General features: G+C 44.9%; 1 protein-coding gene across 1 annotated transcript; it reads left to right on the top strand.

Moving 5' to 3' along the window:
• The first annotated feature begins 15,233 nt into the window (after positions 1–15,233).
• On the top strand, positions 15,234–16,005 carry MED7 (mediator complex subunit 7). The gene has a single exon (XM_082256634.1). It carries the CDS (start codon positions 15,259–15,261, stop codon positions 15,937–15,939), a length of 681 nt encoding a protein of 226 aa, XP_082112760.1. The 5' UTR covers positions 15,234–15,258; the 3' UTR covers positions 15,940–16,005.
• Positions 16,006–17,122: the final 1,117 nt, after the last annotated feature.

The following is a 17,122-nucleotide window of genomic DNA, read 5'->3' as shown; positions in this document are numbered from 1 at the left end:
AACCTCTCAAGCTCCATCAGGTTGGATGGGGAGCGTCAGTGCACAGCCATTTTCAGATTTCTCTAGAGATTTTCAATCAGGTCCAAGTTTGGGCTCTGGCTGGGCCACTCAAGGACATTCACAGAGGTGTCCCATAGCCACTCCTTTGTTATCTTCTCTGTGTGCTTAGGGTCGTTGTCCTGTTGGAAGATGAACCTTCACCCCAGTCTGAGGTCTAGAGCGCTCTGGAGCAGGTTTTCATCAAGGATGTCTCTTTACATTTCTGCATTCATCTTTCCCTTAATCTTGACTAGTCTTCCAGTTCCTGGGCTGGAAAAGATCCCCACAGCATGATGCTGCCACCACCATGCTTCACTGTAGGGATGGTATTGGTCAGGGGATGAGCGGTGCCTGGTTTCCTCCAGACATGACTCTTGCCATTTAGACCAAAGAATGCAATCTTTGTTTCATCAGACCAGAGAATTTTGTTAATCATGGCCTGAGATCCTTCAGGTGCTTTTTGGCAAACTCCAGACGGGCTGTCATGTGTCTTTTACTGAGAAGTGGCTTCTGTCTGCCCACTCTACCATTTAGGCCGGATTGGTGGAATGCTGCAGAGATGGTTGTTCTTCTGGAAGGTTCTCCTCTCCTCTCTCCATTGAGAAATGCTGGAGCTCTGTCAGAGTGACCATCAGGTTCTTGGTCACCTCCCTGACTAAGGCCCTTCTCCCCAGATTTCTGAGTTTGGCTGGGCGGCCCACTCTAGGAAGAGTCCTGGTGGTTCCAAACTTCTCCCATTTATGAATGATGGAGGCCACTGTGCTCATTGGAAACTTCAATGTTGCAGAAATTTTTCTCTACCCTTCTCCAGATCTGTGCTTTAATACAATCCTGTCTCAGAGGTCTACAGACAATTCCTTGGATTTCATGGCTTGGTTTGTGCTCTGACATGCACTATTAACTGTGGGACCTTATATAGATCGGTGTGTGCCTTTCCAAATTGTGCCCAGTCAACTGAATTTACCACAGGTGGACTCCAATCAAGTTGTAGAAGCGTCTCAAGGATAATCAGTGGAAGCAGGATGCACCTGGGCTCAATTTTGAGTGTCATGGCAAAGGCTTTGAATATTTATGTACATAATGTTTTTTAATTTTTTATTTTTAATAAATTTGCAAAGATTTCAAACAAACTTTTCTCAAGTTGTAATTATGGGGTATTGTTTGTAGAATTTTGAGGAAAATAATACATTTAGTCCATTTTGGAAAAAGGCTGTAACATAACAAAATGTGGAAAAACTGAAGCGCTGTGAATACTTTCCGGATGCACTATACAGACTGATTTTACTGTTGTGGGTTTAGTAACACTTTTAAGGCAGTGTAGGCAATTCCCTGTATTAGTGGGCCAAAGATAACCAGTTTCACAGCTACCACCCAGCTTTTCTTCCTTTGTGTAATAGCAAAATTGAAGTGTACTTTTTGTGGCTATGAAATTAAAATAAAAAGCACTGAAGTGATGTTCAGGCTGTGTGAGAAGGAAAGGAAACCACATTAGTAGACACTAGTTTGCTCATTCCTGGAAATTAATAGCTGAACTTAAATCATTAACCACTTCAGCCCTGGAAGATTTTACCCCCTTCCTGACCAGGCCCTATTTTGCGATTAGGCACTGCGTTACTTTAACGGACAATTGCGCAGTTGTGCGACGCTGTACCCAAACTAAATTTACGTCCTTTTTCTCCCACAAATAGAGCTTTCTTTTGGTGGTATTTGATCACCTGTGCGATTTTTATTTTTGCGCTATAAACAAAAAAAGCGCAACAATTTTGAAAAAAAAAAACAATATTTTTCACATTCTGCTATATGACATTCCCAAAACAAAAAATTTAAAAATCAAAAACTTTTAACATTTTAGGCCAATTTGTTTTCTGCTACATATTTTTGGTTAAAAAAAATCGCAATAAGCGAATTTTGATTGTTTTGCGCAAAAGTTATCTACTAACTACGGGAAAGATTTATGTAATTTTTTTTTTTTTACTAGTAATGGCGGCGATCTGTGATTTTTTGCGGGACTGCGACATTGCAGTGGACAGATCGGACCCCTAACTGATATTTTTGACACTTTTGGGGGTACCAGTGACATTACTACAGTAATCAGTGCTAAAACTATGCACTGTTACTGTAATAGTGCCATTGGCAGGGAAGGGGCTAACCCTGTGGGTGATCAAGGGGTTAAATGTGAGACTAGGGGAGTGATTCAAACTGTGGGGGGGGCGTGGCTTCTGAGATGACCATAGGGACATGTGATCCTATATAGAAGGATCACATGAGCTCTGTGATCATCCCAGGGAGAAGGACAGTCAGCTGTGTTTACAACAGCCGACCGTTCTTCTCTCTCAGCAGGGAACGATCACGGGTGTCAGGCGGTAATCGGAGCCGCCTGACACACGCATCAGCTTCCCCGCTGACAAGTGGTGACAGGAGCGCCGAGCGCGTCACCGGCAGCGTGCGCTCGCCCGCTAGACTCCCTGTAAATGTACGGCGATTTGCCTGGGAGCGGCTGCCTGCCGCAGTACATCTGCGGAGGGCGGTTGTAAACTGGTTAAACAAGTTATCACAAATAATGATAAATTTGAATTGTAACAGACATAATCTTCTATAACTATATAACGAAGTATTATTAAAGATTGGTGTTTGTTATAAGTCAATAAAGACGTACCAACATCCCAAATGATACTGATTGAAAGAAAAATAGTCTGTGTGGGATCTGGGTGTAAGATCACAACACTAAGACTATGTTTTCACAATAAAGGGAGGGGGAGGACATAAAGGAAAAAGAACGGGTGGGAAGAGAAGGGAAGAAAAAAGGGGGGGGGGGGGGAAAGGAAAGGGAGGAAAGGAGGGCTGGTGGGATTTTAACGGTACAGTAGATCTGAAAAGTATGCAACTAATATATATAAAATTTGAATTTATTTAGCATATTTAAAATCACAATAAAACATGTAACTGAAACATACAATCAGAGTACAGAACATACATCACTATATTATATGTAGACATACAGGCAAATGTACAGGCAATTTAGAATAAACATGTAGAACAATAACCGGTGGTCAGTTGAGCACCTGGCATCAACCCAACATGTTTCGCGGACGATTAGATCCGCTTCTTCAGGGGTTTGGTACAAGATACATTGTTTTGCCTTGAGAAGCCTGTATAACAAACAATATACATTAAAGTACAGCAAAAACAATTAATGCTTAGGGAGTCACTTCAAGCACATGCACACCAGTGTCTCATGCTCAGTCCGCTTCATAGTGAGCCATACCATTCACGTCACGCTGATCAGTTACAGCTTTGCAAGCATTGTGGCAGTAATATTGACCTTCGTTGTTTATATACAGGTATTACCTTTTTGTAGGGGTAAATAAATCTTTCTCTTTCCCCTTTTTGATATTTAACATTTTCAAATCTTAGTATTCTTATCAAACTATTTATTATTACCCATTGCATGCCTATATCCCCTCCACATCCGTTGGTGAGGCGTTTACTGGGTGGTGGCTTATCCCTGCATGGGGCGGACTGAGCATGAGACACTGGTGTGCATGTGCTTGAAGTGACTCCCTAAGCATTAATTGTTTTTGCTGTACTTTAATGTATATTGTTTGTTATACAGGATTCTCAAGGCAAAACAATGTATCTTGTACCAAACCCCTGAAGAAGCGGATCTAATCGTCCGCGAAACATGTTGGGTTGATGCCAGGTGCTCAACTGACCACCGGTTATTGTTCTACATGTTTATTCTAAATTGCCTGTACATTTGCCTGTATGTCTACATATAATATAGTGATGTATGTTCTGTACTCTGATTGTATGTTTCAGTTACATGTTTTATTGTGATTTTAAATATGCTAAATAAATTCAAATTTTATATATATTAGTTGCATACTTTTCAGATCTACTGTACCGTTAAAATCCCACCAGCCCTCCTTTCCTCCCTTTCCTTTCCCCCCCCCCCCCTTTTTTCTTCCCTTCTCTTCCCACCCGTTCTTTTTCCTTTATGTCCTCCCCCTCCCTTTATTGTGAAAACATAGTCTTAGTGTTGTGATCTTACACCCAGATCCCACACAGACTATTTTTCTTTCAATCTATATAAAGAAGTACGAGTACGGTAGCTGTCTGTTCTCAACTGCAGTAGGGGGCAGTGCGGTGTGCGATTCAGCGCATCGCACACAGCTCTCCTTTTTTTGTTTTTGTACAAACTTTATTTGAAGTGTACAAATGTACACTTCATTAATATCGCTGTACAGCTGCGCTGCTGTACAGTGCCATGCAATTCAGTACAGTGCGCTGCGATAGAATGCAGCATGTCTGCATTTTATTGTAGCACACTGCAGCGAAGCTCTGTACTGTGTTGCAGTGTGAATAGGACACACATAAAATAGTTTTCTGTGTGTCCTTGCGGTGACAGGCATTTTACAATGCAGTAAAACACCTATCACCGCACTAAGTATGAATTCAGGCTAAGTTGGATCCACTCTCTCTTTACTCCTCCTCTAAAGTGCCGGCTCTCCTTATCTTTCAGTAGCAATCAGCAATAATAAGGGAGAAGAGGTTTGGAAATGGCAGAGAAAATTTAAATTTTTGAAGTTTGAAGTATGGACCCCCCTCTCCCCCATAAGACAGGGCTGGCAACAACTGATTCTCAAGAGCCAAGCACTGCATTAAAGGATAAGATCACCTTTTGTAATATGTTACATGTTACACCCATACCCATGTTATGAATTGACTGGCCCCTGTTCCCCACCCGATTTCCTGTTTTGACAGCTAGCATGAGATCTTCTTCCCCTGCAAGCTGTCACAATTTAAAAAAAAATGTGCCTGTGTAGGGCCCTGTCTACCTGGCTATGTCACTTATTCCCAGTGTTCTGTTAATGGGAAACTACAAGTCCTGACAGCCTTTGAGGCTTTTAATTCATAATGAACTACCACAGTGCTGTTGAGTGCTGTGGTAGTTCATTGATCGTTCCTGTCAGTGAGTATCTGCTTGCCCGTATGAGTTACTAGCACATAGATACACTGACAGGTGGGCAGGAGTCCTGCATGGCACCAGCGTCCTGCTGATCACTGGTGAAATGCATTCCAGACTTCCAAAAAAAAATTAGTAAGCCCCGGTTCACACTTGTGCGAGTGCCGGGTTCGCATGTAATGTCGGAGCGCACTGCTCCTTCATTACATGCGATCGGCTGTGCGGTGCGAGTTTAGCCATACACTTTGTATGGCTAAATTCGCACCGCAGCCGCAGCAAACACGCACATGGACCCTTTTTGGAAGCCGCATCAGGATCGGATCGCACAGCGGTTCACAATTGTGCGATCCGATCCTGTGCGAACTGCACGATCGCACTGCGATATGCGATCAAACCGGGGGTGTCGTTAAGATTACATTGACACCACCAGCGTATCGCATATGGCAGTGTGAACTGCCAGGGGGTGTGTGTGCGATGCGGAAACAGGTTGCGGATTTGCAGCCTTCCCGCACTTGCATAAGTGTGAACCGGGGCTAAATGCACATGTAGCACCCCCCAGCATTGCTAGAGTACTAGAGTTAAATGTTTGTGCTAGAGTAGGTAAATTGTCAGGCTTGGTGTTGTTAAGTCTGGGTCGGGTGAGTGGCTCAGGGAGGGCTGGTAAGACTCACAGTTATGAACTCTAAGACCTCCCCCTACTTCTAGAAACAAGCAGAAGGTTCTAGAAGAATGTGAGTGGAGGGGCGGAGGCGCTGTATGGAAAAATCTGAGGGCCCTGACCATTTCCCAACAGATAGGTTGGCAGGGAGCAGGCCCCCTCAAATACTCAGGGTCAGCCTAGCTGGGGCAGTGTGAGTTCAGGTGGAAGATGGAGATGGAGTGTCGGGGGACTTTGAGAGTAGCCCCCTAGTCAAGGAGGGGTGAACTCAGGCCTGAGCTCAGGTGCGGAAGGGACCCCCTTCTCATGACACACAGAGGGATCCTGACCTGGAGGCACGGGAGCAAGGAAAGGACAGCAGAAGAACACTGCTGGGTAAATCTTCAGGGAAATAGACAGCCTGGGGGGCTGGTGAGTGTTGCAAGCAGAGGACTGAGAGGCATGCCTGAAGGGACTGGGTGCAAGCAGTCTGGGATGGATGCAGAGTCATTCTAGGAGGAGTGTAGAGAAGTAGCCAGGAGGGCTAGTGAAAGGGGCAGCTGCAGCCAGACAGGCTGGCAGTACCTGAAGAGGTGGTACTGGGATCAGTAGCCACAGGAATAGGACAGCTACGCACTAAGACCTCTTTTTATGCTACACTACTAAAGGGGCCCGCGGTCCCTGCCTGCAAAGGGCATTTACTCTGGATCTGATTGAGACTGTGTTGGATCATCTTTTCAATGCTAGCTGGTCCTGGGAGATGTAGTTCTACAAGCATTATTGTGCTGGAGGTAGAAGAGGAGAAGTGTATATATACTGGATATATATAGTTGTGTCCCTAAAGAATTCCTTGTTGATCGAGTGGCCATCCCATAATAACCTATCCCCATCCAAGTTCAATCCCCTTATACAAAAACAAAGCTGAAAGGACTGATTCCTGTCTCCGGAGTGTGTGGAAAATGTGTGTGCCTGTCTGTGTAGGGTGGGAGATAAACATATTCACCAGGGGCTCCTAAGAGGGCAGCGCCACATATATTTTTTTACTTGCATGCAATGTGCGTTTATTTATTTTTTGTTCAAGGGAGGGAGGTAGAAGTTCACATGCCAGCTATCTAGAAGTATCAAGTATTTCCAAGGGAAACAGGGTGGCTGGTAATGTGGCCCAGGTAAGTTTTAGGAGATGTATTATTATTATCAAGAGAACTTCAGGGTGATATAACAGGTTGACCTAAAGTAAGTTTGAGCTTTCACTTTGTAAGGGTAGAGGGATAGCATCTCACTCTATGCTCCCCTCCCTGTTGGGTGTTAAGTGTGGGTCACATGGAGGGCCTACTCCGGGGTAGGTTGTTCTGGGCTACGCTAGGCACCTGAACAGATGACTGAAGTCTAATAAGCTCTCTCAATGTTATTGTACACCACTACTGTCACTTGCTGCATTTAGGAGGGACACACAGAGCCAATGCCCTCTCCACCTGTCCAGCGTATCTCCAATACCCCTCTCCCAGTAATGGAATGGGGTCCCATTGTTCACCTAGCATGGACTCCATGCACACACTCACGTTACTCTTATGTACCTGTGCACAGGCTAAGGACCTCTGCGATCTAGGTCTGCTGACGTTTTTATGGGACATGGACCGCACATGGAGAGAGTGCCGACAACAACTCCTCCTGCAAGAGACTATCCCACCTGTCACATGTAGGTGCTTACGACAGGCTGCATGTGGAACCTTTATTACCCTTGGTAACTACTTGTGTCTTCACACTGTATTAAGTTTTGTACCACTGTCTTCATACCCCAATGTGTTCAACTGACCCGAGCTGTAAAATATGTGTGCTGATTACTTGCATTACAATCCTTGAATAATTTCAGACCAGGCAAGGACAAGGTTTTAAAATCTTTACTGGAAATTTGCAGCATGCAGAACAAAGAGCAGTGTCTTCCTAACATTTGTAGTCCCTTAAGCCCCGTACACACGCACAGATTGTTGGCCATAAATTGTTGGCCAACGTCCGATCTGCCGATTGTAGGCTTGTTAGTATGATGCTTCTGACAACCAACTGCAAATTTTCGGCCGAAAAAAATCAGGTGTGCATGCTATAAAATTTTTGTTGGCCAACAAAGAACGGCCGATTTTCCGTCAGTCAGTACAGATTTCGGCAGACAAAAATCAAATGAGCAAGACTGGGCATGCTCAGAGAAGAAAAAACACACTGAAAGTCAACCAGAACATGACATCACTTCTGAAGTTGGTTTTTGTTGGCCAACAAAAGTCCAGTGCAAGTCTAGAGCACATTTCAACCAACAAACAACACTGGACAAAAGTTGGAAGATCAGTTGGCCAACAATCTGTGCGTGTGTACGGGGCTTTAGATATGGTGGTCTTCAGGTGATTTTGTAGATCCCATTGGTCCCTTACTCTGAAGAAGGCTCTTCATCCATAGGTGCTCCGGCAGCAGGCTGTATGGACGGATTCCAGTAACGGCAACATGTCCTGCATCCCTCTCTCCCCGCTGGACTGTACCCCTGTCCCTTTTAATAAAGCAAAGGATAAAGGATCAGTGGGTCAGACCCAAGAAAGCCCACCAAGAAAAACCCAGGAAGCATATTAAAGCGGAGTTCCGGCCTCGGGGTTGAAATTTAGATAAAAATACCCCCGGGACAGTCAGGGCTAGTACATTCCACAATGGATAGCCTCTGTACTGTCCCGGGTCGCACTTACCTTTTAGAAGAAATACTTACTTTGAAAATTTCTTCTCCAGCGCTGCCATCTCGGATGTGGGCAGCTGAAGCCAGCGCGTCCTCTTCTGCGTCCTCTTCTGCGTCCTCTTCCGTGTCTTCTTCGTCCCAGAATGCCCTGCACCGGCCCTGCCGTCACTTCCGGTACGGGCGCGTCATCCCTGCACAGCTTCTGGGCATGCCCAGAAGCTGTTTAGCAGGGAATGCAGCGCCGCACCGGAAGTGACGAGCGGGGCCGGTGCAGGCGCATTGATTCCTGGGAGCGATGACGTTCAGCTCCCAGGAATCAATGCAAGGAGAAAGTGACGCCGCGGGCCGCAGCCGCAGAGGGAGGAAGTGGAAGAAAGGTGAGTATATTTTCTTCAATAACAAGGTAAGTAAACAAAAAAAAATCGTGATTATCCATTTCATTTTCAGGTGACACTCAGCAAGCGGATGGCCCAAAATCGATTTTGAGGCCGGAACTCTGCTTTAACACTAACCCCTCCCAGTTGGGGCAGCATTAAACCTGCCTTCAACTTTTTTATATGCTTGCTGTATCTTTTTTTTCATTATTGTATTTAATTCAATTGGTCGGTCAGCCTCCTTGACTCCACCTCCCTGAAATGAGTTTTTGCAGGTTGGGATCTGTTCAGGCAGGTTCTGTTTCTTTTTCAGGCATCAAAGCATTTTTCTGCCCTATCAAAACAGAATCATCCATATCGATACGCATATCAGGAAGGAATGCGTCACAATACAGTGCTGTATTGATATTTTGAACACTGCCCTATTTAAAGCCCTGTTCAATGTGCCCGTTTTATACTTTTAGCATCTGCCTCTCCAAAGGTCTCTGCACGGCCCTGGTAAACACCCTATGCTCACAATCTCTGACCCAACTATCTGCACAGTGGAATTCTTCTTGAAACCCACCCAGGTCTTTCCTAGCCTGATCCAGATCCAACACCATGTGTGCATAACAATAAACAATTTTGCCCTTTTAGGACAGCTTAAAACCTGGCTGCCATTGCTGATGTCATTGTAAATATGCAGCCTACCCTCTGCCTTTAATATTTTTTACTGACTTTTAGAAAGGAGAGAGTGACTAGAAATGTAGCACAAGGCTTTGCCACCACAATCTATTGGCTCATACAGAGAAGCACACCGGCCTTTTTTCAAAGTTTTGCCTGCTTGCAAATTGTCATGCCATATGCAGGAGCACTATGGCCATCAATCAATTAAAGCGGAGTTCCGGGCACAAAAAAGATTTTTTTTTTTTGTGCCCCTCCGCTAGGTATGCCGCACCTGAAAAGGAATTGGATAGTTATTTATTTTTTTTTTTGTTTACTCACCTTTTTATTGACGATCGTAAATACTCACCTATGACAGCTTCCTCCTCCAGCGCCGCGGCTCACCCCGTCACTTCCTGCCTCGCAATGATTCCTGGGAGCTAAACGTCATAGCTCCCAGGAATCAATGCGCCGCACCGGCCCCACTCGTCATTTCCAGGCGACGCCGCATTCCCCTGCTAAACAGCTTCTAGGAATGCGGCGCCGCGCCGGAAGTGACGAGAGGGGCCGGTGCAGTGCATTCTGGGACACGAAGACGCGGAAGAAGACAGAGAAGAGGACCGCGCCGGCTTCAGCTGCCCACAACCGAGATGGAAACGCTGTGGAAGAAAATTTCTAAGTAAGTATTTCTTCTAAAAGGTAAGTGCGAACCGGGACAGATCAGAGGCTAGCCATTGTGGAATGTGCTAGCCCTGACTGTCCCGGGGGTATGTTCAACAAAAAAACGTTTCTCTGCCCGGAACTCCGCTTTAAAGTGATTGTAAACGATCACCCTGCAAAACAACCCATTCAGCTTAAAATATCAATGAAAGGCAAAACATTTTTGTATAGATATAAAAAAAATATTATAAATACCTTTTTTATAAGTGATCACATTCACTCTGTTCTTAAAGCGGACTTCCACCCAAAAGTGGAACTTCTGCTTTAAGTAGTCCTCACCCTCTTAAATGCCACATTTGGCATGTCATTTTTCGGGGGGAGCGGGTACCTTGTTTTGCCAAGTACCCACTCCCACTTTCGCTCGGGTCGCCCAGGCGACTCGGGCGGAAGTTGTCTTCTCCCTGCAATCTTCTGAAACACGTCACAGGTCCCAGAAGATTGCCTGGCCACTGAGGAGGCGCAGCGTGATCCGCGCATGCGCAGTGCGCACCTGACTGTGAAGCCGCAAGTTGTCACAGCCGGGTGCCCACACTTGTGATGCTGGGGAGAGGTGAGAGAGAGGAGTGAGGCTTCAAGTGGCCGCATCGCTGGATCGTGGGACAGGTGAGTGTGTGTTTATTAAAAGTCAGCAGCTACACTTTTTGAAGCTGCTGAATTTTATAAACTTTAAAATGAATGGAATTCTGCTTTAACTCCATAGGAGCTGGGGGGAGAAGCAGCAGCAGCACACTGAGCTTCCCAGTGAATGGCTGTGCCGTGGGGTCATGTCAGGACAAGTCTGATCATTGGAGGAGAGCAGGCTGAGTTCATAGGTGTGCGCAGCCTATAGCATTAGGGTGTGCACCCCAAAGTTTAAATACACATGCATGTGTTTGCCTACATGTACATGGCCCCGGTACATTACTCTCCCTGCTGGCAAAGTGAAATAGAAGTGTGTGGCACTTCTCTTATGGCAGAGCAGGTCCGAGGGAGATCTTTCCCATCTCCTCACTGGCAAACAGAGCGATAATGCTAATGTGCCCTAGGTGATTAGGGTGTGCCCAGGCACACCCGGCACACCCTGTGCGCACGCCTATGGCTAAGTTCCTAGCACAGCTAGAGAACTGGCCACAATGTGCTCTCCTGCTTAGTGTGGTCAGTTTTATATTTTTTTAAAAGGAAAGCAAGGGGACTGGCTGTAACACCAGAGATTTCACATAAGGGAGGCAATACAAAGAGAACAGGATACTTTCTCATACAAGTACATGGTACAGCATGCACATATCAGGAATATGAAGTGTTGGGGTAACAAACGCTTTAATCCCCATCACCATATAAGCCTCAGGGGGTGCTGATGGGAGCTACTGCACACAGAAGGCTTTTTATCTTAACCAAATAAATGCATTAGGATTAAAAAAAAAACCCTTCTGCCTTTACTTCTTTGTAATACAGTAACAGTGATGAACCTACCCCTCCTATCACTCTCGCTGCATCTGCGCCCATTATTGTGCGGACAGCGCCCTCTAGTGACAGCTAAACTCGCACCTGCGCATAAGCGCTTCCTCGCACGTCAGCCACTTTGTTTGCGGCATCCAATCAGAACCGCTTTGGTCGGGAGGGCGGTGTTTCAGCGTGAAAACGTAAGGAGGGAGAGACGTCACGTCCGGGGAGGTGTCGCCGCTTAGAGTGGAGCTGACCGGTGGTGTGTGTTGTGGGGCCGCAGGTAATGTGACAGATTAGTGTGTGCGTGTTACCTGCCCAGCTGTGCGGAGGACTGGGCTCAGCCTGGGGCTTCCGGGGTACGGCTGGAGCGCTGCAGGCCCTGTGTGGGTGACTACTGCTGGTGGAAGCTTGTAGCTGGGCTTGTCATAGAGGACTGATAGCAATTGTCACATGTCTGTTCAGTGGAGGATGGTGTCTATAGACAGACATACGCTTGGCCCTCCATAGGGTTGTGTATGGGCAGGGTGTGTGACTCTATAGGCACCTTAAAGTGGAACTCTACACAAACTTTTTATTACTAGAGTGGTCTAATTTGTGTCTCCTTCCTGTGCTGGTGACACAGCAGGAAGTGAGGAGAGAGGTGACTTTTCCTGCCTATACTTTTAAGAGGAGCTCCAGGCTGTGGCTTCCGATGTTTAATATGACACTTACCTGTCCAAGGATCCAGAGATGTCCTCACCCTAACCAATTCTTCAGGCGCCGGCATCTGTAGTAAGAGAAATGAGAAGTAAACCCTGGCGGCTTCTCAGCCTGTTTCCTATTGCACATAAGAGAGCTGCTCTGCGCCTTGTTAATGGTCCTGTAGTCTAATGTGATGTGTCCCAGAAGACTGGGATGACGACTTCCGGCTCAGTTCGCTGCAGCGATCTGATCCGGTGTTCTATCAGAATGCCACTACCCATCAGATTGTGCAATGGAAGTGACGTTTGGACCAAAATAACACTTACTGCGCATGCGCGATGTGTTCCATGCCGCTATGCGTTCCAAACACTTCATGATCTGACAGGTAATGGTAATGTGATAGAACACCCATGTAGACCTCTTACTGCACCCAGCTACGTCTTGAATGTCTTAGTATTTTTAGCAATAAAGTGAGCGTATATAAATATTGTATATTGACATCTGTGATGTTGTTTGGATGTTATATTTTTAAAGAAGCTGGACACCAGCAGTAGAAAGGTGGCGGAGGCCATGTTGGTACACCCATACTGCTCAGCACTAACACTTTATGCTTTTAAACTAAAATCCAAACGCATCACAGATATCAATATACCATATTAATTTATATCCGCTCACTTTATTGCTAAAATTACTCTAAAATGAAAGATGTAGCTGGGTGTAGTAAGATGTCCGCATGGGTCTTCTATCAGATTATGCCTTCCTGTCATTGCGCATGCGCAGTAAGTGTTTTTGCTCCAAATGTCACTTCCGTTGCACAATCTGATGGGTAGCGGCATTCTGGTAGAACACGGGAAGTGGGATTTGGTACCTGTCAAAACCAAGTACCCACTCCTCCTGGGGCCCAACGTCCTCTAGTGGGCCCTGTGCTCACTGCCCAGCACTGTGGAGCTCGATTGGCATTTGCCATTAAACACCACAATTGTCAGGTCTGGCACCGTGTGCTTTTCACAGATGAGAGCAGATTCACCCTGAGCACATGTGACAGACATGAAAGGGTCTGGAGAAGCCATGGAGAACGTTATGCTGCCTGTAACATCATTCAGCATAACCGGTTTGGTGGGGAGTCAGTGATGGTCTGGAGAGGCATATCCATGAAGGGACGCCCAGATGCACGGACCTCTACAGGCTAGACAATGGCACCCTGACTGCCATTAGGAATCGAGATGAAATCCTTGGACCCATTGTCAGACCCTACACTGGTGCAGTTGGTCCTGGTGTGTGTGTATATATATATATATATGTATATATATATATATATGTAGGGAAGAATTAAAAAAGAAAATGTATTTTTTATTTTAGCCATCTGGGTGTCACTGGGGTAATTTTCTTTCACTTCCCATCTCTGGGATGTAACAGGACATTTGTAGAAATCTCCCAAAGTGAGGGAAATTCCCTTCCTACACCATTGTCCCCATTGGAAGATTTCCCCTCATCTGTCTGTTAAATATTGGATTTCCCGTCACTTTCTTTCTTAGTGCAAATGGTCACAAATACAAATAGAGAGGGTGGATCTCCCCAATTGGGTCACTGACAGAGGGTCTAACACCGCCCCCTATATCCTAAACAAAAAAAATTCCCTGGAGATACTGTGGGAAGTTTTTACAGTTTGACCCTAGTGACACAACAGGAAGTGAGGAAAGGGGGGACCTTTCCACTGTGTATCTAAAATGTAAGTTTGGTCTGAGGTTCCACTTTAAGCCTTATATTAACCACTTTAAGACCGGAAGGATTTGCCCCCTTCCTGACCTGGCCATATTTTGCGATTACGCACTGAGTTACTTTAACGGACAATTGCGCGGTCGTGCGACGCTGTACCTAAATAAAATTTGTCATTTTTTTCCCACAAATAGAGCTTTCTTTTAGTGGTATTTGATCACCCCTGCAATTTTTATTTTTTTGCGCTATAAACAAAAAAAGAGCAACAATTTCTCACATTCTGCTATATAACATTCCCCAAAAAAAAAATTTAAAAATCAAATTTTTTTTAACATTTGAGGCCAATTTGTTTTCTGCTACATATTTTTGGTAAAAAAAAATTGCAGTAAGTGTATTTTGATTGGTTTGCACAGAAGTCATTGCGTCCACTAACTACGGGAAAGATTTGTCATTTTTATTTATTTATTTTTTTTTTTTTTGCAGGACTGCGACATTGCAGTGACAGATCAAACCCTTAACTGACTTTTGACTCTTTTGGGGTTACCAGTGACGTTACTTCAGTAATCGGTGCTAAAAATATGTACTGTTACTGTAATAATGCCATTGGCAGGGAAGGGGTTAACCCTGTGGGTGATCAAGGGGTTAAATGTGAGCCTAGGGGGGTGATTCTAACTGTGTGGGGGGGGCTTCTGAAATGACCATAGAGACATGTGATCCTATGTAGAAGGATCACATGGGCTCTATGATCATCGCAGGGAGAAGAACGGTCAGCTGTGTTTACATCCCTCCCTACAGCCTCCTGCTCGTGTCTGACTTATAGCTACGTCGGTTTGCCCAGGAGCGGCTGCCTGCTGCAGTATAACTGCGGTGGGCGGTCGTAAAGCAGTTAAGTATGTTAGATCTCCATCTATACATTGGAATTCAGGGTACCATGGTATTGTGAGACCTTTTCTAGCAGTGGGAGAGGTTAGAGCCTTTGCCAGATTTTTATTGTTGCCTATGTCTCCATTGAAGAGATTTCCCATTGGTTCTTGTCGGGACAACCTCCCCTTCCTCCCCTCAATATGGTGAAAACGGATTTTAAAGCGGTAGCAATCTTTGATTTTTCACTTGTACCTACAGGTAAACATATAATAAGAATTACCTGTAGGTACAGTGAATATCTCCCGAACCTGCACTGTTTAGGAGATATTCACAGCTACTGCAGCTGGTGATGTTACTGAGGCATGTGCAGACAGAATGTGAGGGGAACTCTCCAGATAACCCATTTTTGGCTTTACTTGCACTTTAAAGGTATTGGAGATTGAATCTGATTGCATTACATTTTCTCTTCCAGGTCATTTCACTTTTTACCATGGGAGAGCCTCAGCAAGTGAGTGCTATGCCCTCGCCACCGCTGCAGTACATCAAAGAGTTTACTGACGAAAATGTCCGCAAAGGGTTGGTCCCTAAACCGCCAGCGCCCATCAAGGACAGCTACATGATGTTTGGTAACCAGTTCCAATGCGATGACATTATCATCCGTCCCCTTGAGAGCCAGGGCATTGAGCGGCTGCACCCTCAACAGTTTGATCACAAAAAGGAACTGAGGAGACTCAACATGTCCATACTGATCAACTTCCTGGACCTACTGGACATCCTGATACGAAGTCCTGGAAGTATAAAGAGAGAGGAGAAGCTGGAGGATCTGAAACTTCTGTTTGTTCACATGCACCACCTCATTAACGAATACCGACCCCACCAAGCCCGGGAGACCCTGAGGGTGATGATGGAGGTGCAGAAAAGACAGCGTCTGGAGACTGCCGAGAGGTTCCAGAAACATCTTGAAAGGGTGGTAGAGATGATCCAGAACTGTTTGGCCTCATTGCCTGATGATCTGCCGCTGCCTGACGGCGATGTCACTGTTAAGACTGAATGTGTAGAGGAGCCATGTTCTGACCAGAAGGACACCCCCACAGAGGCTGCCAGTTCAGCCAAAGAGCCACCAGTAGACAAAGATGCAGCCATGTGTGTTATCATTGATGAGATGACATAGGGGATATTTATAATATTTATTTTTCAGGGCTGTCTGTGGGACCCTGGTCAGAGTTTTTGGGTCACCTCAGATACTCAGGTGTCCACCATACTTCTCTTGAGGACTCCGTAGAGAGGCTACAATGTACGTATTTAGGCAATATGGAAACAATGTTTCGGGAAAGCATTGTCCTGCTCAGGAATGTATTTCTACCTTTTATTATCATTATGTTCATTTGCATTCTGTTTGCCAATAAGTATTTCCTGTTTTGTGTTTGGGCACCCAGTGGGAGATGTCCAGGTCTATAAGTTTGTTAATATTATTGGGTTCTTATTTGCATCATTAAAATGCTTTTGCTTTTTGAAATGTGAAGACTACATTGCAGTCCTTTTTTAACCATTCATATCTACATGCTCCGCTATGAGGAACAATGTAAACTGAGAGAAATGTGAGATGCCTTAGCCAATTACTTTCCCAAAATGCTGTTTGGCTTCAGGATTTTATAACTGACCCAGGATGCACTTGAAACATGGAGGTTCTGATTTGATACTTGCTCAAGATCCGTGAAGTCAGAGTTGATCTATTGGCTGGCACCTAACTTTTCATAATGAGATCAGAAATGACAGCCCACAAATTTTTCTCATTACAATATTTCTTTGAAGAGTTGGCCCACCCACACTGATATTTAGATTTTTGGTGATGTTTTGAACTCTGATGGAGCGTTGGTGATTTTCACATGACAAAATGTGAATATGGATTGTACTAACTGTGAGTCATTTATATGAGAACCCAACACGTACTTCAGGATTCCAGAGATGAGGACTACGTTTCATGGATTTTTAATGTACACTTGGTTATTTCTAGGGCTGAAACAATCGATTATGAAAATAGTTGTCCACTATTATAATAATTGATTAGTTGGTCAGCCAATTAGTTGGCCTGCATACAGAATGCATTTTTTGTTTACATATCAGGAAATACAGTGCAGCACACATACAGCTCAGTACTAGGGATGTCTCTTTCTTTTTTTCTCTTTCTTTTTTTCTCTTTCTTTTTTTCTCTTTCTTTTTTTCTCTTTCTTTTTTTCTCTTTCTTTTTTTCTCTTTCTTTTTTTCTCTTTTTTTCTCTTTCTTTTTTTCTCTTTCTTTTTTTCTCTTTCTTTTTTTCTCTTTCTCTTTTTCTCTTTCTCTCTCTCTCTCTCTCT

This window comes from Pelophylax lessonae (assembly GCF_965119305.1).
Source record: "Pelophylax lessonae genome assembly, chromosome: 4".
In the NCBI taxonomy this organism is placed as follows: domain Eukaryota; kingdom Metazoa; phylum Chordata; class Amphibia; order Anura; family Ranidae; genus Pelophylax; species Pelophylax lessonae.
The sequence above is the reverse complement of the archived record's forward strand: the minus strand, read 5'-3'. Positions and strand labels throughout refer to the sequence as shown.

Excerpts from the sequence above, each read along its gene's own strand:
- MED7 (XM_082256634.1), top strand. The coding sequence starts at position 15,259 with ATGGGAGAGCCTCAGCAAGTGAGTGCTATGCCCTCGCCACCGCTGCAG.